The 20,755-nt window shown below is 46.5% G+C and overlaps 1 protein-coding gene across 3 annotated transcripts in view; it reads right to left on the minus strand.

Annotated features, from left to right (window-relative positions):
- Nucleotides 1-242: 242 nt before the first annotated feature.
- PDE4B (phosphodiesterase 4B) overlaps nt 243-20,755 on the minus strand; it is a 153,887-nt gene continuing 133,374 nt past the window's right edge. For 2 of the 3 annotated variants that reach the window (XM_032192353.1, XM_032192354.1), the window contains 9 exons: nt 12,541-12,634; nt 8,920-9,098; nt 8,245-8,343; nt 7,940-8,104; nt 7,410-7,509; nt 6,555-6,709; nt 6,341-6,463; nt 5,089-5,271; nt 243-2,290 (listed from right to left, as the gene is read on the minus strand). In XM_032192353.1, coding sequence (XP_032048244.1) covers nt 1,925-2,290; nt 5,089-5,271; nt 6,341-6,463; nt 6,555-6,709; nt 7,410-7,509; nt 7,940-8,104; nt 8,245-8,343; nt 8,920-9,098; nt 12,541-12,634 — 1,464 coding nt within the window. In that variant the 3' untranslated portion in view covers nt 243-1,924. Of the gene's footprint in view, nt 2,291-5,088; nt 5,272-6,340; nt 6,464-6,554; nt 6,710-7,409; nt 7,510-7,939; nt 8,105-8,244; nt 8,344-8,919; nt 9,099-12,540; nt 12,635-13,396; nt 14,129-20,755 lie in introns of those variants that run through there. The other variant, XM_032192355.1, reaches the window with a different exon arrangement.

The raw sequence follows: 20,755 nt of genomic DNA on the forward strand, positions 1-20,755 counted from the left end.
GGGGCCGCAGAGCCGCGCCGTGCCCCCGGGGCTGTGTCCCCATTCATAAGCCAAGCACAGGAAGCTGGATTTCGGCCACAGGAGGGGTCGTTTTTCCCTTACTCCCTGAGCTGCTCGGTAACCACGTGCCAGCCGGGTTCCTGTCGTGCCTAAAGCCACCGTAGGTACCGTGGCTGCGGGTGGGTACTCCCCAAAGTGACCTGCTCACACAGCAAAACACAACGCCGAGGAGAGCCGAAGGGCAGGGTCATGCTTTCATTTATTCACTTCATATAAAAATCTCTTAAGAATGCATCTGAACACAATATATAATACTATAACATACATTGTGTGAAACTTTTGAAAACAATAAAATAACCACCTGGAACAATGCAGTGTTCAACAGACATACAAACCCATTGATCATGCACAACTGTGCTATTTTCATTAACTAGTTAGTCACAAGTTGGACCAAAAGCTTGAAACATATTTTACAAACTGAGATTGACACCGCTCACGATGCCTAACAAGCTTTGTCAGAAGAAGTTTCACAGCACAATTATTACATCAGTTCACATTTTTGTCATAGAAATTCACATTGGGTTGTTCAGAAATTGGAACGTGACATTGAAAAGCCGGCCCACTGGCGGGGGGGGGGTCCTTTTCCTCTTCCCCTTCCAGCCTCTTGGTGCCCACAGCCCCCCAAATCCCCTCCCCTGGGGCCCCGCTCGCCACGAGGACGAAGCCCGCGGGCGGCTGCCACCCGAATGCCCTTCCTGGGTTGCGTATGTCTCTTCAGCTATGTTCAGGTTCTCGTATTTTATGCAATACAAAAGGTTACAAGAAAAAAAGGCAACTCTTATTCCGAGTTTTCTACACAATTAACATCGCCGCCGACAGGCAATGTTAATTCATATAAATTAATAACTTACAAAACATTACAGTATATACATTACGTAATAAATACACTGTTATAAACAGTAATGGAGGTGTTAGAGCTCAAGGCAGTGCGGGAGGAGGACGGTGGACCTAAACCTAGGAAACGTGAACAACAGGCGAGAGAAACACAAACATCTGAGCGTGCAACTTCCACTGAGCCAAGGAGCTGCCGAGGGGAGCGCGTCACACACTGCCTTATTACGCTTACTGATATAGGTACTGCACGGTGCCGTGAAAACAAACTACCCTTTGTCCTGTGCACACGGAAAGTAAAACCCAGTCGAGGAAAAAATACTGTTATTCCTAGCAAGCCAACGGAGAGGGCGCACGATGGCATGAAGTGGCTCTAAATGGGTCGTCTGGAGTAGTAAGGAGGCTACTGAAGGTGCAGCAATGCAAACCAGAGGGTGTCCTTTCTATTTAGTCTGTAAAAGTGATTAACTGCAATAAAGTGACAGGTATTGCCCATGAAAAAAGGAAGACTGCTTCTTGTAACAGGAAGAATCAAAAAAGTATCCATCAATTTTGAAACACTTTGTGTTGCTCTTTATACTAAACTCCGTGTATTTAATAGACTCTTGAAAAGACATGAAAGTGTTTACAAAGAAGGCACACAGGTCTGCAGACAGGTGGTCAGGTGGACAGGTTTTATACGTAGAGTTATTAATCAGTAGTTTCTATCAGTCTAACTGGTATAAATTCCAAAACTAACAGTATAAAATCTCTCAGTTGTGTGTCATTTACTGTTCAGTTACGATTCAAGCCAGCTCCAGGACAACACGATGCTTTTAGCTGACAAGGCTTAAACCACAATGTAAATCATCTGGCAATTTCCTGAGCAATCATTCACTACACGATCTCCAACCCTGACTCCAATCTCAAGTAGCTGGGGAGAACTTTTAGCCAATGTTAGACACAGGCCTAAGACCCAGGCTGCAGGCGAGTCCCTTGAGACTGCTCGCATGCTCATTAAGTGTTTAAAATCCACTTACACAGGTACAGGACATTATGTGTCAACAGGAGACGTGTCTTCTGTCACAATTTCTATGTTCGCCTCCCTCTGTGACTCTTTTTCCCCCGGCTCGTCCACGCAGAGTGTCTTTGTATTGCTGAAGTAGCCGATGCCCTCTCCTTCCTTCTCGGGTCCGTCCGAATCCTCCTCCTCGAGGGTCAGTTCAAACTGGAACTTCTCCATCAGGCCCTGGCAGTCCCTGCTCCGCTCCTCCAGCGGAGGAGAGGGGCTCTGAGGTATCATGCTCTGGTACCAGTTCCTGTTGTCCTCCAGTGTGTCCAGGATGTCCTGGGCGTCGGGCTGCACCAGGTCAGCCCACGTCTCCCAAAGCGGGTGGACGATGTAGTCGATGAACCCAACCTGAGGAACACAAGAACACGCACAGTTAAGGGCAGGGAAGTAAATGAGTGTCAAAAGAGTTAAGATGACCGTAATACACGATTTTTACAAGCAAAATAGCTGCCTGGGAGCAAGCTGCCCGTCCCAGAACAGTCTGATCACCTCCTACCAAAGCTGCACCCCCAAGTTTGAGGCCAGGTTGACCTCTTGTCCAAAGCCAAGCCTTGCATGGAAGGTTGAGGAAAAGCAGGAGCCACCTGGACACTCAGCGATAAGCTGCCACTCCCATCCCTGGCTGCATGAATGATTTCGAATGTCCTTGTAGGTGTCTTTTCCCGACCACTGAATCAACCGCTGCCGTGCAGGAGGCAGGGCGAGTTCCTGCTCTGAAGGCAGAACATCACTGAGGTCCTGCAGAAACACCACCTACCAACTGCCAGTGCACGGAGACATTTTAGACAGTTGTTGTCCCTGCCCTGAGAATTGGGGAAACGTGCTGTTATCTCCCACAGGGCCCCGTGCTGACTGCGGGCAGGGTTGGTGTATTTATGGCACCGTGCAGTCACACCCCAGGGGCTCCATTTGGCTGGCAGTTGTGAAAATGGCAGTGTTCTCAGGGTGAGCACCGGCCCCGATGCTGAATGTCACTGCTTTTATGGACTCCAGTTTGACCTTTAGATGTATTTTACTACAGCGTGCAGTTCGTATCTGTCCTGAACATTTCTGTGGTGCTGCATCTTTAAGCACTTCAGCGTGTTTCCTCTGCGCTGCCAACGCAGCCACCTCTGCGGACCTTGTAGAGATTTCCCTTCCTGCTGCTTTATTTTGGAAAGAGTGCGGAAAGCAGGGTAACTAACCCTGACAAGAAGTCCTCCTGCACTGCCGTGGACAAACCATTGCTGCTTGGAGTGACGTGCCAGCGCTGGAAAGAGTGAGGCTTGCGGCCGGGTCCGTCAGTCCATCCGCCCGCTGGCGCGTAAGTTCTGAGCTAAATCATTTTTCAATTGTCTGACTAAGAGGACGTACGTCCAGGATGGAGAAAACTGAATGGCCATAAAGAGGATTGAAATTCTTCCGTCTTGGCAGCGTGTGTCACTTCTCTCCTCGCTCTGCTGGACAACATTTCTGTGCAGCAGGAAAATGGCTCTCAAAGGGGCCAGACTCAACGTGCAGATGTTTGCTTTGGAAATCACACATGCCTCCTTCAGACACAACAGGATGTCAATAGAACCATTAACATTCAATTGTAACGTACTGTTGAGGCAGCTTAAACAAAAAGGTGATGAAAATTTCCTGCAGCACATGTTCCGGAGCACTTTTAAAGTGAAAAAAAAAAAATAAATAATTCTGTACCGTTAGCCGGTGGCTTCGCCGCCACCCAAAACGCTCAAGGGCTGCAGGACCCACGGCTACAAACTGGGTGCTTTGCAGCAAAGCCATTGTTCCTTTAAACAAACATCCCATATCACAGAATAGCTGGCCAGATGGCCGAAGGCTGATCTTAAAATATTTTGATGTAAAGAGGGAACATCCAGAGCTCTGCAATACTCGCACACTGTCTGCCCGTCGGTTCTTTGTTTCGCTCCAGGATGGAAATGCCACTTCCCTCCCCCCCCCGCCATCAGTTGGTATTTTGATGGCAGCCATTTCGTGCAATCCCTGCTCTTTTTGCATAGCAAAAATGCCATTTTGAAACCTCTATGAAGTGCATATGTGAAACGAAAAAAATAATTGGAGCTTACATGTGGAGCACATGGGCATTTTCTGGCCAAGCCTGGCCAAAGGATTCACTTCTTGTTAGGTTAACAAATAAGACAGATTTTTCCAACAAAATCACCATGCGGTTGAGTGAATAATTTTGAAACCACTTGGCTTAGCCCAAGAGGACATTTGGAAATAATTATCGTCAATTTTGTTACTTATTCAAGCTGAAAAACCTCGATGATGGCTTGCTCAAGTCATTTAAAAACAACAACCAAGACACCATTATATGAAGACAGGAATAAGTTTAGGCAAACATAAATTACCGGCTTCATTAGAGACCAGCCAGGTGAAATTTTATGGCCTGGGCTACAGGTCAGAAGAAATTTGACCTTTTATATCACTTAATCTATGAATCAGAACTAGGAATGTGCCAGGTAATCTCAAAAAAAAAAAAAAAAAAAAAAGAAAGAAAGAAACATCCAAATTCTTTTTAAGATTTGTAGTGACTTAAACACCTATTCTTTGACTTCACAACACAGAGACTCCATCAGGCCTCTAATGCCACTGGCTTCATCAAGAAGTGCAAAACTGTTCTGTACAAGGCTGAAAAACAACCAACATTCAGACTTTTTCCGTGTCCTGAAATGGAGCTCAGCCTGGGGACGCTCCTTTCGCTGCCATTCAGTGGGACTGGCATTGCTATAAATTTCTAATGTGGGGTACAATATCGGGAGGTTTAGGAGGAGGTGCTAATTAAGAGCTAAGAAGGAGGCTGTAGGGTGTGAAGACAGAAGAGACCTGGGGAGATCAGAATCACACTCTTCCAGCCCGGGGAACAAAAGGAAACCAGCTCACTCTGGAAACTGGGACACAAACAAGGCCAGATAAGCATGCACTTAGAAATGAGGAGACGCCAAGGAGTACATAAAGGAGGCTGAACAGCCTGGTGAGTCTATATGAGCTTCAGGCACAGCTGCGTGTCAGGGTCAATCAGAACCAACCCTCTGAACAGCTGGCTGTTTGCCTAATTGTATTAGAGAAAGCAGATGAATTTTTGCCTCTGCTTTAAAAATACAAGCTTAGGCAATACAAAAATGCAGCTCAAGGCCAATTACCTGTGATTTTTCCACTGACGCTGTATGTTTGTCACACATTGGACTGATTTCCATTCCTCTTTCTCGTTCTTTGTCTCCCTGCTGGAAGAACTCCTCCATGATTCTGTCTGTCCACTGCCGGTACAACTCCAGAGACTTTGTGGGATTACTCAAGTCTGCACAATGTACCATATTTCGGAGAACCTGCAATTATATTAATCAGAAAACTCGTAAAATCAAATGGAAAAAGAGGACGGCTTCGAGCTGTATCTGCTTGCTTAATTCAGAACATTTAACCACAAGACTCTTTGATTATGCAACATTCCATAAAAATATTAACATCGTAATATCTCCGTATATGCGACCAGCTGCTGTGGTCTGCTCCAAAAGCAAACTCTGCTATATGTTTTTTAGACAACCCAGTCCTTACAGAGGGTGCAGTGCCGGCGATGTTAATTACATCATATAGGTTTGTTTTTGAATGCAGGTGCTTCCCACCATTCAAACTTTATTTTCATGCTCTCATATGGTTAAACGCTCCTTCTTTATTAAATGAGTAATATCCCCTCCACACACACAAAAATGTGCCTGACTAACTGTGGCTACAAGGATTTAGAAAGCAATGGAGTGACCTGTTTTAACAGCAGCAGTCTTAAACAAAATATAAGGGCAGTTTTCCTATGAGACTGTTCTTAAGAAGCTGGCCATCAAAGCAGAGAGAGGATCAGGACGTACCTCGTCCTACATGTTAACCACGTAACCCCCCACCAGTACTGCTTTGTCATTTCTGTAAATCAAGGATTAGACTATACAGAGCGTACATCATCGATTTTAACCCAGTTTAAGAGTTGCTTTAGGTATGGAGTTACAAATTAAATTCTTGCAATCTTGCAATGCTATAACCATCTGGCTATACTTCTTTGTTACGATAAAGAAATGGAGGAAAGTGGGAAAGAAATTCCAAGAGCCCTCAAAAACTGAGCTTTACAGGTTAACCTCAGAGGAACAAGTATGCTTGCAGTTGCATGCTCTAAGCATTAAAAACGTAAACCCTTCTACCTAAAAGACAAGAGACCACCTTGTACCACCTTGTTGGTCTCTGTGGTGCAGAACAGAAGAAAATATATCTACAGTTCTTGCGTGACTGCTGAAAATCTAGGTCAGCAACTTTACTATATATAGCCTAGTGAGAAGCCACAGCAAAACCAGGAACATGGTTTCTTCAGTACTGAACAAAATACACGAAATCCCTAGGGAACCTCCTCTGACCTACCTGTATTCTATCTGTGTAGTTATCCAGAAGGAGGACTCCTGAACTGGTCACTTTCTTGGTTTCCACCATGGTCTTCAGATCAGCCAACAGACTCATGTGCTTGGACATATCTGTTGCCAATACCTTTACGGAAGAGAAAACGATCTCAGCAAGGGCAGCCATACAAAGAAGCCAATATTTTATTTAAGAGTAGCAGTGTGAGCAGAGGTCATACCATGTCAATCACCATCTTCCTCAGAGTCTGACGCTGCTTCTTGGTCAGGTTCTGGAAGATGTCACAGTGCTCTTCTTGAAGCAGTTTGAAACCCACAGCAAGATGGTGGTTCTCCAAGACGGATTCGTCGTTGTACATCAGGGCGAGTTCAGAATCTAGCAGAGCAACATAAATATGTGACTCCAGGATGAGGAGTGCGTGACTTCAAACAGCAAACGCTTACGCTGGGCACTGAAATGTTTATCCAAATGCAATAAATCGGGAAAGTTTTCTTTTTTTTTTGTTTCACATGTGCCAAGAGTACGCAGTTTTCTAATCTAAGCACGTATGTAAATACCATAAACAGCCCTTTGCTCGGGTCTAATGAACAAAATAGTATTTGGTTGACTTAGTTACAGGCTTCAGAACCACTGACAACAGAAAGCATGAATCCTGCAAACGCACTTTCCAAAAAAGAACAATACACATATTTTGGAATCAAAATACATGCTTAGCCTGTTGCAGAATACAATATGAACCACAATATTTAGGCTTTATTGTTGTCAATAGCAACAGCATTATTAACCTTATATTAACGATTAAATTTGCACTCAGGATGGGAAGATTTATTATGCCTTATCAAGCAATAATCACAATATTCAAGGCCACTTTGCAAATTGCATTACAATAGCTTCCCTTGTTTTGGTAGGAATTTAATTTTAATTACTGCTCATTTCAAAATGTAGGACTAGTTTACTGCACAATACATCGAGAAAGCAACACAGTCTGAAAATCATAATTTGTGACCTCGCTGTAACGGAAAATGCACTCCAAGTTTGCAGATGAAGTTATAATTGTACTTGAAATAAAACTCACTTGTATTAATAAGAAACTGATTGGAGACACCAGGGTGATCCACATCATGGATTGCAGCTGCAAAAATTGCAGCAAGGATTTCCAAATCAGTGAAGACAGCCTAGGAAGGAAAAAAGAAATCTGTCAGAAAAGTCCCTATGTTTTCTTGCTCAACAGTTTGGGATGCTGATGTGGAGAAACAAATTGTTTGTGCTTTCTGAATTACTTTTCATAGGATAAGGCATTTACTCAGAAGAAAGGTATACATGCAGCATGTGCCCTTTAAGATGAAACAGAGATTACAAATAAAGCTGCTGCTGAAATTTCTTTATGATTTCTTCCCTGGTAGGAAACTGAGCACTCAGAAGAACAGGCAGCCCACTGCAATTTTTTTTTTCCAAGTCTGAGTGCTATCAGTGATTGACTCAGTTTAAGGTTCTTCTGTGTTCATACAAGCAGTGTGCTGCTTTTAATCCACCATTCAAAACACCCCATGTTAAAACATGACCATCGCCCGACACAGACCACTGAGCTCAAACTAGGTCACTCACATCCAGAGCAGGGGTGGAGAGAAGAACATGGGTGGACTGGGCAACATCAGCAGCATGTAGGCTGTTGTGGTAAGCTACATCCGAATGGTAGTGGTCTTCTAGAGTCATCATGTACGTTACAAAAGTGTCCGACGAGATCTTGAATGTTTTTAGTAGGTCTCGCTCCTGTATAATAAATAAGTACAGATGTATGTATGAAATAAGGATGCCATATCGTGGAAAGCAACATAGCAGAAAGCAATTAGAAACTAAATTAGAAAATAGAGTTGTGAAAGAATAGCAAATGTGATCAGAAAACCACGAACCTGGAATATAGCATACATAATGCAGGTGAGCGGCCTGTTGTGGGAGTACCTGGCAACATTAAATATGTTGAGACCCCATTTATTCAGATCTTCCAGTTCCTTTTGAAAAGACAAAAAGAGAACAATTAAAATATTTCTCAAGACATTTCTGCATTTATCACTTTCACCGAGGCTTTTGCATGTTCCAAAAGTTTAAGCAGAGAATTCAACCCTAATTGTGGTAATCAAATAAGTGCATGAGCACACGTAATTATTAAAGTACACGAACAGAGAGTAACTGTGAAGTGCTGATGTCAAAGCACTTGTACAAGGAGACCACATTTCTCTGCACCAGGGGAATTATTTGTGATGTTTGTTCCCAGGTAGCAAGAAGCACCTGATGGAGACAAAGGCCTCGTAGCCAGTTTGTTGCACATAGCGTTGTTTTATGTTCCCGTGTTTGATAATTACTCAGACTTCATCACAGTTTCTGATTATTTTAGTGACATTTTCAAAGAATTTGTCAACCTGGGAATATGCCATTAGGGTCTGGTCCCATAAATTACAATATCTGCAGCGGCCGTATCACTTAGGGGATACTGATTCCAATTTTACCTAGGGGCAGTCAATCCAGCCCACCCATCCCCTGCTTTGAGATCACACTGACTCTCCCAGAACCGTAAGGATCTGTCATACCTTGGCCAGATGGTCTTCCTTTTCTGTTTTCACACCAAATCGTGAAATGCTGGTATTATTTAAGCTTGAACTATGCATTAATTTTTTCACACCACTGATCTGTGTCATGAGCTGCTGTTTTTTCTTCTTCTCTCTGTCTTTCTGTGTGGGAGAAGGAATCTCCACATCATTCTGCTTGTCTGTAACAAATAAAGGTGAAATGAATCAACATCATTTGCAGAAACAGAGTGTGAGCACCCATCACACCCCTTAAAGTCAACCCTTACCCTCGATCATTAAATATGACTAAGTATTACCCAAGTGATGCATATTACGGTCCATACCCCCTGCTCCTAAAACAACAGCCCAATAATAAATCGGTGGCACTTATTTATTAAACGTTTGCCCTCTACAATTTATTTTTTTTTTACTAAAATGTGTAGAATAACACACAAAGTGCAGGGTACATCCCTACTGTCAAGTATGCTTAGAGATAATAGCAATATTATCTCTAAGGTTCGCAGTGGGGCACAAACTTGGCTGTGGAGATGTGTTTGATAGATAAATCTATCCATGTATGCGAGTTGCTGCCTTCACAACTGCTCCATTTGCTGCACTAAAATGGAGATACAGTGGCTCGGGACTTTGATACCAGCCATTTTTTCATGAACTTTTAAAACAGCCTACTGTAATCTCTTTGCACCTTTGCAGAACTGAGGTCCTCCGGAGGGACTAGGCATCCAAGCATTAGTTACTTTTGCCTTAGCTTAATTAAAAATCTCCAAAATAAGAACTACCAGTGTGTCTGCAACGCTGCAATTAAGAAGGAAGCCATTATTCACAGCAACAGTCAAGCTGACATCAATGGGTGTTTCCCTTGTGTGCCTTTGCTGAACAACAGAAGGACTTTCCTATATATAATCTCCTTAGCAATGACTAATGCTAAGGCAGTGTAAAATGGAGATTCTTGAACAGAAATCTCTAATTCATTAAACCGTGAGCTTCCCAAACTTGGTGAATTCTGGGAAAAGATCCTTTCAGGGTATCTAACAGCCTGAGGAGTAGTGCAGTGGAGAAGCTGAGGAACACAAAATAGGCAAAATCCTCAGAGGAAGACAATATAGCTACACAGTGCATATTGCTATTCAACGTACAGCACGAAGTAGCACTTACGAAAATATGGTAATTAATCTTAAACCTTTAATTGGTGTTTTCATCATGCCTCCGAGTTGGCTAACAGATCACGTTCGTTGCTTTCAGTGCCTAGCAGAGGGCACATGTGGATTCCTGTGCCTTAAGCATTATTCTCCAGAGGCTCCTGCCCACTCTGACTCGTCCTTTCACTGAGATGTTACTGCCTCTGCAGATCTCATCTGTGATCCCCATCGCACTGCTCGGGGCAGCCTCCCCATCCACGACTCGGGGACAGCAGGCACACGAGACCTTTCTACAACGCCCGCAGTCGTTGGAAGTCAAAATGCTGAAGGTGGGGGCTGAGAGCACCAGGACTGCTGCTGCTGGCAGGGCACTGCTTGGTTAACGCTGCTGCCTGCAGGCTTGCAGGGGGCTGGGGACTGCTTCGAGCTTCTGAGCAAGCCGCGTGGCCAAGGGGATGTCCCTGCAGCAGTGCTGGGAACCACGGCACCTCAATACCCCTTGCTGTTGTAGAAAAGGGCAGTTGATAAAAGGCTACTGTGCTCGTTCCCATTTACATGATGGGGCCAAGGATAAACCCACCATTTTTAATCTTTGGCCTCGATTCAGACCGAAGGTTGCTGTCCTTACTCTTACTGACCAAATGGTGACAGCAGGACTGGCCCCGCGGGCAGAGGACATTGCTTTATTGGGGTCTTCTTCAGCTCGTTTAATAAAGGCAAAAGACCAAATGAAGTTATTCGATCTGTTTTTTGTTATTTATAAGCTACCCCCATCTTACAAACGCTGTTTGGAGATACATGATATGTCTGTTCTGTTCTATCCACATATTCCTTCTTTTTGGTTCAATTTCCTCAGTTTTAGACTCTTGTTATTTTGGGCATTCATTAAAATTTTAAGCCAAGTTTCATGAAAAAAGCAAATTCATAAAAAAGCTACAGCACGACTTCCCAAAGGAGCTTTAAGGTCCTTTTAAAAGCTTTATTCATTCCTTCCTAACACAAGCAATCGAGGTGGGAGCTGGCCCAAAGTGGAGAGCCTGCACCACTCGGCATTAACACAGCCCCGAGTGGCCCTTACACTGCGAATACGTCACCACCATGGAGCATGTGAGAATAAGCAGGACAGGAATAAACAAGACATGAAGGGAAATGCGGTTCCCCGACCTAGCCTGAGCACAGGGAATAATACAGCCACAGCAGCAGCAGCTCCAGCTCCTTAGCCCCTGCGGAGATGCAGGCTACCCTAACCTGGGTGTAGGTGGGGTTTCCTGGCACTGCATTCAGTGCACGCTGTCACGAGTGCTGTGTGTTACTTGCACACCCATCACCAAGAATACACCGGGTAGTTCTGCTGCAGCACATCCTGCTCCAGAGATGTGCGCCTACTGGAAGTGCTGATGCACAACAAACTCCCTGAAAATGCCAGGGTGGCTGTGATCCCCAGTAAGCTGTGCAGGCTCCAGGCTCTCCAGCTGCAGAAGTGGCCTGCTGGCTGGCAGCGAGGCAGCCTTGCTTTTCTTCCCTGTATTAATTCATGTTCTGGATGTCATGATTAAGCTGAGCGATAAGAGAAGACCAGTGGATTCCCACAAAGCAACTCCAGACTTTTACATGGATTATTAATGATGTGATGTGTCCTAAATGCACGCGGTAGTTCCAGTTGCAACTGGCTATTGAAATCACTTTAAAATCCCTTAATGGAAATAATTGTGTGTCATACAGTGAATGCATTCTGGGCCATCTCAGCCGCAGGGCATGAGTCCCCCGTGAGCTCCAGCACACCACACACACTCAGCGTCTCAAGCTATTGGGCTCAGACAGATATGGATGAGGGCTCTTTTTATAAGCAAACAATCACAAATTCTAGAGCTGTTTGAAATCACAGCAAACTGTATTTTTTGTAAAAGATGTATTTTGTAAGCACAGAGGATGCAATCCCCAAACCACTTAAATTCCTGTCGGTAGTCATGAGCTCCAACAGAACTAATGACATGCAAACCAATTTTTTTTTACAAATATTTTTGACTTCCCATGTAAAATGAGCAAATAAACACAGAGTAATAATAAAAATATCTGGGCTGGACTTGCTTGTCTGAACCCCTGACTCTGCAGGGGGAAAATGCAGTTTTATGAGGCAGAAGGAGCAAAGAGGAGAGTATGCGGTTGGGCTTGTGTGACTTTGTCCTTTACATAAGGTCAACACAAAAATCAAATATTGCACAATGCAGCTGACAATAGCTTAATTCAGCCCGAACAGAAAAATCTTTCGATTTGGAAAGGGAATTCCTCTGTGGATAACATTATTCAAACATTACACTGCTTTCCTCCCCATATCCATCTTGAAAGTGAGAAATCAAAACGTTTTAATAACGCTCTGCCTCAAAGCACCACTCAGAAATTGGGCACAAGTATAGACTGGTGGGTATTAGGCTGCCATTAATTGTTATCTTTGAGTCATCTGAAAGCTCGGGATGCAACGCCTTACCCAGGAAAGTGTTGGAAATGTACTCAGACACCTGGTTGCCGGAGCGGCTCATCTCGGAGAGGTGTGTCAGCTCGCGGTTCAGCATTCTCTTGAACTGGCAGGGGAGAAGCACACACACAAAGATGGCATTTTTCTGAGCACTGGTCTGAATTAATACAGCTTTAACTCTATTACAAGCAACACACAAACAATTTTTTGTTAAAAACAAAATTGTGGAGATATTTGGAACAGAATCAGTGACATATGGTTCAGTTTAGGTCCTTCTCAGAACAACCATGACTAGATATTTCTTTTCAGCATACTACACTGCAAAATGCATTTCCAGCAAAGGCAGATATTAATTTTCACTGCCGTAAATGAGAAGATGTTTCAGGTAATCTCCCTGAAAGATCGAAGTCCTGTATCAGTTTTTATCTCCACATCCTGCAACCTTCTTTTGTTCTCAGTTTCATTATATAAGTTTGCTCCATTTTGCAATATGCAAGCAAAATACAGCTGCATATGCTCAAAACACAACAGAGGAGCAAATATGCCATAAATCTGAAGATCTGCTTGGATCATTGCAGTAAAACACAGGATTTAAGCATTTGTTCACCCAGATATACAAGACACGATCCTCTTAATTTTCTAATCACACATTTTCATTGCAGTATCATTTTATCCCACGAAAGTGAATTCCCAAAGGGAAGAAATAATTCACATACATGTATGCTGCATGCACCGTGCACACGTTTATCTCATGCCATACAGTACACAAAAATAACCAGCTAACGTGCATGTTCTCCTCTTAGGGGTTCTAGCCTAGAAATACAGCACAAAAAAACAGGCATTTGTGATCCTTCCGGATTTAACCCACCTTAATATAACCCCAAGATACAGATAACAAATAGTTTGCTTCAGGCATTTTGGAAAACTCCACACCACAGTCCACAGATCCTTATGCAGAAATCGCCGGCAAGAGAGGAGAGCTCCACAAGCACAAGGACACCCCGGTTTCCCAGGCAGTAAAAAAAAAAATCAGCATTCACCAAGCCCAGAGATCCCCAAAAGCCCGGCAGTCGCTAATCCCAGACAAAGCCAGCCTTGGCACAGCATCTTTGCAGAGGGCTGAACGTGGGTGTATTTGCTAGCAGGAGAGAATAATGAAATCAGGGATTGCACGAAGAAACAAGAACTAATCCAAATGTATTCAGCGCGATGGCTTCGAGCACTTATGAATTATGAATCGTCCTGGTTGCTTAGTTGGCTGAAGGGGGTCCCCACTCCACATTAGCCTTGCTCAGCTGAACCGGCTGACAAAAAAATGATGCTGGTTTCTGAGGGGCTGCCAGCTTTAGTAACACAGCCATCTTTTTAAAAGGAAGATTAAAATGGAGGAAGCTCTGTGCATATTTAAATAAGTCAAAGTAGGTAGCCCTCTCTTCTCCGGTTATGCTTTTTTCCAAAATCCTCTTCACGACAGAGGCTGAGGATTTTCAAGGCGAGTATTCGGATGGATCGTCGAGACCACGATTTTTCACATTTTCTCTGCGATCACTGTTTTTTTTCCCCCACGCAGCAGAGGGCAAAACGCAGCAATGTAGGAAAACGCACCTTTACAGCAGGGAATCTCTCAGCGAAGGAGTCTAAACTAGCAATAACCTTACATCTGTGATGTCAGCCTGCAGTCTCAAGGCAGGATTTTAATAAATTCTTTCTTTCTCGTTAGGGTATAGGCAAAACCCGAATTCCGAGATTTGCTCGTTACTTTCATTATGTGAAGCCAAAAGACAAGCACTTTACAGCCAGCTGCAGCTGCCCTTTTAGCCTCAGACCAGCAGCACAGCGCGTTTTGGTGTGCGTGGCAGCGATCGCAGCGAGGAATCACCCCTTGGGGAAGCGCCCGCGCTGCCTTCGGGCGACCTCGGTGCCTGCCACACGGCCAGGGCTCCCGAAACAGAAGGGCAATCCTTCGTCTCCAATTATTTCCCTGCTCGGGCTGCTTTGATTAAATATTATCAGTGGTGCTTGGAGCGACGTCACGAGGCTCCCTGGCATGCTGCGGGGCAGCCCCGGCCGCAGGGCTTTGGGTGCAGCACCCATGGCTCCCCGGCACCCCGAGGAGCGTCGCCCCATAAAAGCAGAGCCACAGCGCCTCGGGGCGATGCTGAGGAATGCCAGCACCTACAGGATTCCTCCTCGCCTCGCCCACTGCTCTCTGAAGGGGCTCCTTGGCTCCCGAGCTGTGCTCCCCCATGCTAAACTGCCCACCACAGCGCCACGCTGGGCCCACAGCCCGCTGCCCAGGGGTGCTGCAGCCACTGCTCAGCACCAACCAGACGGGGTGCTTGGGTTTTGGCCACATGTTCACCTCAGTAATAATGATAAAGGGGTTTGAACCGTGCTGGAAGCACTGGGGGAAGGCGCCAGAGAGTCCTGCCCCAGGCCCCGCACTGGGGCTCCACAGCCGCAGCAGGCCGGGCTGCTGCGGGCAGCAGGAAGTCGAGCTGGGGGACAACACGGAGCCGTGGTGCTGTCCGTGCTCATCACACACTTCTTTAATCTCCTTTTAAACAGAAAAGCTCCTTTTAATGCCCGCTGCCTCGCCAGATCTCCCCCTCACACACAAGCCGGGCTCGGGCCTTGCAGCTGCCGTGACTAACCCAGATCCCGGCCTCCATGCCCCGCGTACCAGCACCAAGCACTGCCCCGTGACAAGACCAGAGCAAAAGGAGCTGTGAAGCCACCTTCTTGTCCCCCTCGAGCTGACGAGGCTCAGAGGCAGACAGCTGAGAAACCTTAGTGATGAGAAAACTCAGAAAACGAGTGGCAAAAGGAGTGTGAACGGAGCGGGAGGAAGCCTGTGGGATGAGGTGAGCTCTGCCCCGATCGTCCCTCGAAGTGACGTATTTTCGTGGGTCACAAGCACCCGCCAGCAGCATGTGAACACCCCCACAGACCGACGGTGAAGCACGTGCCGAAAGACTTCTCTGGATCGAGGCCTTTATCTTTACAAGAAAAACACCATCATCAGATGGTCACACAAACAACTTTCAAGTCAAGTTACATCAGTTGGGTTTCTGCACAAACAATCGCCCCTTTCAGACAAATAATGCCAAGTGGTGGGCAAACATTTGAAAAAAACGCCCTTACCTCACAAACTGGCTTAATAAAGTACAAAGGGTAGCTCTTGCCTTTCACGGAGGCACAAAGCAATTAAGCGGCCTCCGCAAGGTCACACAAGCCATCCGCAGCAGAGATGAGGCCAGATAAAAGACCTTTGTACCCTCATATCTGATCTTTAACCAGAAATCTGTCCCCTTCATCTCTTCCAGCAGCCTTCATCTTGCTCACTTTTCCAGACTTTTAATCAGCACCCTTTTATAAACACAGACGGGCGGTATTACAGCACGGCTGGGAAGTCTGTCATTGCCAAACCCAGCCGAGACACCCACAGTGCCAGGTCTGTGCCCTGGGAGAACACCCCCGTGCTTCGTACCTCCCACCAGCATTTACCACCTGAATGATGCGGGCACCTAAGCGGGATTTCCTGAATAACACAACACACTTAAAAAAAAACCAACCCCATCTCGGCATGGAAGGAGGCGCGCTGATGGTTTTCATGGCAATGCCAACGTGCTCCCTGCTGGTAGGGGTCTGGATTTTTTTTCCCCAGCTGCCTTGCACGTCAGGATGCTCTGGAGTGGTGCTGTTTCCTCCGAGCTGCTTTGCCATTTGCCTGCAGCACCCGCGGGGAGGAGGCGTGCTGCTCCCTCTCCGCACAGATCAATGCGTGATGTCATGTGCAAACCCCGGTAACGATTCCTTCGTTGAATCGATCTGACAGCGAAGGGTAAAACAAACAGATTGCATGCTAGCACTGAGAAAATACCAACTGCTTTGCCATTAAGCAAACAGAAGTGTTGCTTCTTTGGGGAGGGCAGGCTGTGTGCTTCAGAGAGCTCGTGCGCGGCGGCAGAACTCGGCTCGGCGATTCCAGCAGCGCGGATCAGCAACACGTGCCCGTGCGCTGTGATTTTCATAATTAATAATTATCTCCGTGTCTTTTGCAAAGGAAAGAGGCCCTGATAACCTCGCCGTACAGACGGGAGCTGGGGCGTGCCAAAGAGGCTGCGTGGAGGGGTGGATGCCCACCTGGCCCGTGCTAAAGAAGCAAGGGGCAGAACTGGGAATTGTCCTGGGGCTCCGACCACTGCAATCAACACGTAGAGCTGATGAAAAGGGTGCAAATTCTGGGAGTGAAATGAAGCCCAAGCTGAAATTTGCAGTAACCAAAGCACATACGGCGGCACACCTGATCTTCTCATCAAGTAATAGAAGTCTAAAACCATCTGGACAATTGTGTGAGAAAAAGACATCACGGTGGGGGGAGCCTTCCTGTTTCGCATGCTCTGAAGTAACTGCAGAAGTCATCTGAACCAAATTAAGCCTCCCAGAAATTGAATCATTCTTTGATTAATTTTTCATGTATTCTCTGGTAGAGGGAGTCACAGTTTCTCTCCAGCTTTCCAACCCTGCGTGCGTGTGGGAATTTCCTTGATTACTGCTCAGGAACTCGGCTCACAGTTCCTCTCCTCGCTCCTGACGCTGCGCCCTCTCAGTCCATGTCCTCGGCAGGGGCATTTTCGGGATGGGGTTCGCCCCTCCAGCTGCAGGGACGGGCCGAGTGCTTGCCCCAGCACCTGGCTCTGCGGCGAGGACGTGCCCACCGAGCAGGAGCACGGTGACAAGGCGGTGGCATTGCCACCAAGTGTGTGACACCTCCCACAACCTTATGGTGAGCTGGTAGAGCCCCTCTCAGCCATCCTACCAAAAGCTCTGACACAGGAGATCATCCTCGTGCATCAGTGTGGTAAATCCTACCTTTCTGGCTCTTTAGGGAAGAAATAATTCTCTTCCTTTTCCAGGAAGGCTCATCAGAGAGCTCTTGGACTTTCCAACCCAAAGCCGGCTCCGGCAACAGTCCCGTTGTCATTCCTGTTCCTATTCCCCCTTGGAGCACAGCATCAGAGGTGTTCCTGGTGCCTTACAGACAGCATAAAGACAGGAGGATGTATCTGCTGCTGATGCAAACCCTTTGAAGTCAATGTGTACCAGCTGAGGTTCCCTGAGGCCAAGAGTCCTTATTCAAACAGGCTGCCTAAAAAAGTTTGAGTCATTTGCAGGAGCTGAGGGCAATTGCAAGATAAAAGAGCTGCTAAGATGCTGTGGGGCTCCAGCCTGGAATACCTACGGAGAGCGGGGTCCCACCCCGCACTTTGATGGGGGAATCTCGTTGCAGATCTCCAGCGTGTAAAAATGTTTATAAACTCTGTTCCCGGTGACCCACCCTTCTGACGCAAATATTACATCCCTCGCTCTTCCACTGCGCTTGGAAATCCTTAGAACAAAGGGATTTGTGGTACAAGGGCAACTTTCGCCTTTGATTTCTACGCAAATGCAGCCGGGCTTAATCCTCCTCGATTTAATTGCCCTGGTAAATCACTTCAGTTCTGGAGGCACAATTAAATCTCGGGGTAGCTCCCCTCGTGTTAGCAGCACCTCTCCTGGGAATGGCGGGCCAGCGGCCCCGGGAGCTGGGGAGGAAAAGCTGACACCTACCTGCCCCGGGACGGGACGGCGATGGGAATCAAGGCGGAAATCATTTACATGCAGGAGGGAAATTACTCATGCATGCAAACGACTACCAGGTCCGGCGGCGAGTGCGTAATGCTTTTGTCCAGACCTCTGGTCGGGCTGAGCGAATGGCTGCGGCACAGATGTGCTACTGATTTAAAGCAGTCAGAGGAATCGTGTCACCTGCGCTGGAGGAGCTGGGAGAAATGTTTTTAAATACCTCTCTTCCTGGCGTTGATGCGCCTTGTCCCGGACTGGTCCTCGTTCAAACAGGCTGCCGAAATAAGGGCTCTGCAGCCCAGCACCTCGTTGCCACCGTTCTGCTTTTCACCAAAGCACGGTTGGGAAGCCTGTTGATTTTGCAGGGCCGGGGTATTTCTTTTATTGTTTTCTTTAAAAGTTTGCAAGCCAAAAGAGTGAAAGTTCTTTAATTTATCGGAGGAGCAACCCAACCTTTTGGCTGTGCTTTCCTGACGTCACCTCCCTTACAAGAAGGATCGCCAAACCGGCCTGCAGCTGCCCTTGCTGCTCCATAATTTCCTATCAGTTTTCCTCTTCAAGCACTCGCACAGCAGACATCAGGAAGGTGCATTTAAATTAAATGTTGAAAGAAAAAAAGCAGCCTAATTTCACATTAAATCAATACTACGGGAGGAGGTTTTCAGACCTATTTCAGTGCCTGAAGAAAAGTGGAATGGTTGCAGTCAACAGCCAGTCATTAAAAAAATCAAATGCTTTTGCAACTCTTTCTAGTTCTTGTTTCCTAAAACAATATAGTTTTTAATGTGCTAGAAACTATTTTTAATGAGATACAAAGTACTATTTGGTTTTTGTTTTTTGTTTTCCCTTCAGCTTATTTTTTAAACCAAAAAGTAAACACACGGTTATGAAATCTCCAATTTCACATCAAAGGGGAGTTGATTTATATACGCGTTCAAAGGAAGACTTTAAAGGAAAAACATCATGACCAACTTGTTGGCTTTGTGTTATTAGAATAATTTAGAAATCCACAATGTAAATGTTGATAAATAAATAGCACGTTGCCATAAATCAGCATGTGGCTGCTCATGAAAGCAATAACATATATCTGATGTAGACGGCATAATATTCAGATTTTACCCGTAAAGTTTAGCATTTCATCCGAAACCTCCCCTGGGTGGTATGCATTTATGCAACGCAGCACTTAAAAAGTGATGAAATGGAACCTGAACCACCAGTGTTATCGCCGGTACGCTTCCAGCTCATTTCCAGATAAATGAGACTTGAAATATGCAAATTGAATTAAAATGCCGGAAAGGAGAAACTCCCCGCACGGCCCTGCACCAGGCAAAGGCTGAGCGCTGAGCCCTGCGTGGCAGCGATTCCGAATTTCCTCATTTAAAAGCAGGCTCGGGGCACGTTACTCACTTGCTGGGAAACGGTGAGCCAGAAGAAGGAAAAAACCCCTCCGCCTGATACTGGGGGATCGGCAAGGTCATAGCGAAACCACCCCGTTTATTTTCCTGAAAATGCATTTGTCATGTGTTTACGAGGTGTGCCCGCCCCGCTTCTCGTTGGCACGCCAAGAAATGCGCGCCGTGCCCTGCGGGGCCACATCTGCTGCCAGCCTCCTCCTGCCGGGCAGCCCGCGGGATCTCCTGCTGATGAATTGAGGTCCCGGGGTACCCAGGGCTCTCCGTACCCCGTTTGCACCCAACAGCCCTCATTTTGGGTTAGTATTTGGTGTACTGACAGAAGTTTGGCGCTGCGTGGGGCAGACAGGCGGCGTTGGGGAGCTCTGACCCCAGCCGCAGCTCCAGCCGAGGCTGCGGTTTTCTGGGGAAGCTCAGGATGGTTTCTGCTTCACCAGAAGTGCTCTCGCTCTCAGCCATCAGGCTCGTTAAGCCAACCAAGCTACAGCACAACTGTACCTTAAGCCCGAATGCCAGGTGATCGTGTTTTGTATCAATGTCCTCACTGGTACCCCAAAAATGCCTGGCACTGAAGCCCTTTACCTGGAAAACTGCACACGATCCGCGGGACGGGGACAGGGCTGCTCCGGCACCAGGGCACAGGCAAGGTAAATCCAGCACCAGCCCGGTGAGCCCCAGCACCAGGCTGTCAGCCCTGCTCTGGTTTTGTTCTTCAGCCCAACAAGAGGCCCGTCAATAAAAGCAGGAAGAAGCGAAAACACCGGTTCTGCAAAATTGTTTTTACGGAGTTTTAACCAGCTGAAAAAATGTTTGCCGCGCGTTAAGCGCGGGAGAAAATTGAGGAAGCAAGAGCCGAGGAGCAGCGGCCTGGGCTGAAGGCTAGGGGCTAGGAAGCACCAGCAAAATTAAAAACTGCAGCAGTTTGTTTGTTGACATAAAAACTTGATTAAAGAAAGCCCTGATGCAGCTGACAACATCTGCGGCCATGAGAGCAGATAACGCTCCAGCAGGCTGCAGATCTCAGACCAAAATCTTTTGTCAGTCCCACCCATGCAAACCACACTGACGAAGCCTCAAGTGCCAAAGGAAGCCAAACAACTTCGTAAAACGAGCCCACAAACCAGAGCACCTCCCCGGCTCCTCCGCCCGTGCCAGGCAGCAGCAGGGCCGGCAGCGCCTCCCTGGAA

This window comes from Aythya fuligula, chromosome 8 (assembly GCF_009819795.1).
Source record: "Aythya fuligula isolate bAytFul2 chromosome 8, bAytFul2.pri, whole genome shotgun sequence".
Taxonomy (NCBI): Eukaryota; Metazoa; Chordata; class Aves; order Anseriformes; family Anatidae; genus Aythya; species Aythya fuligula.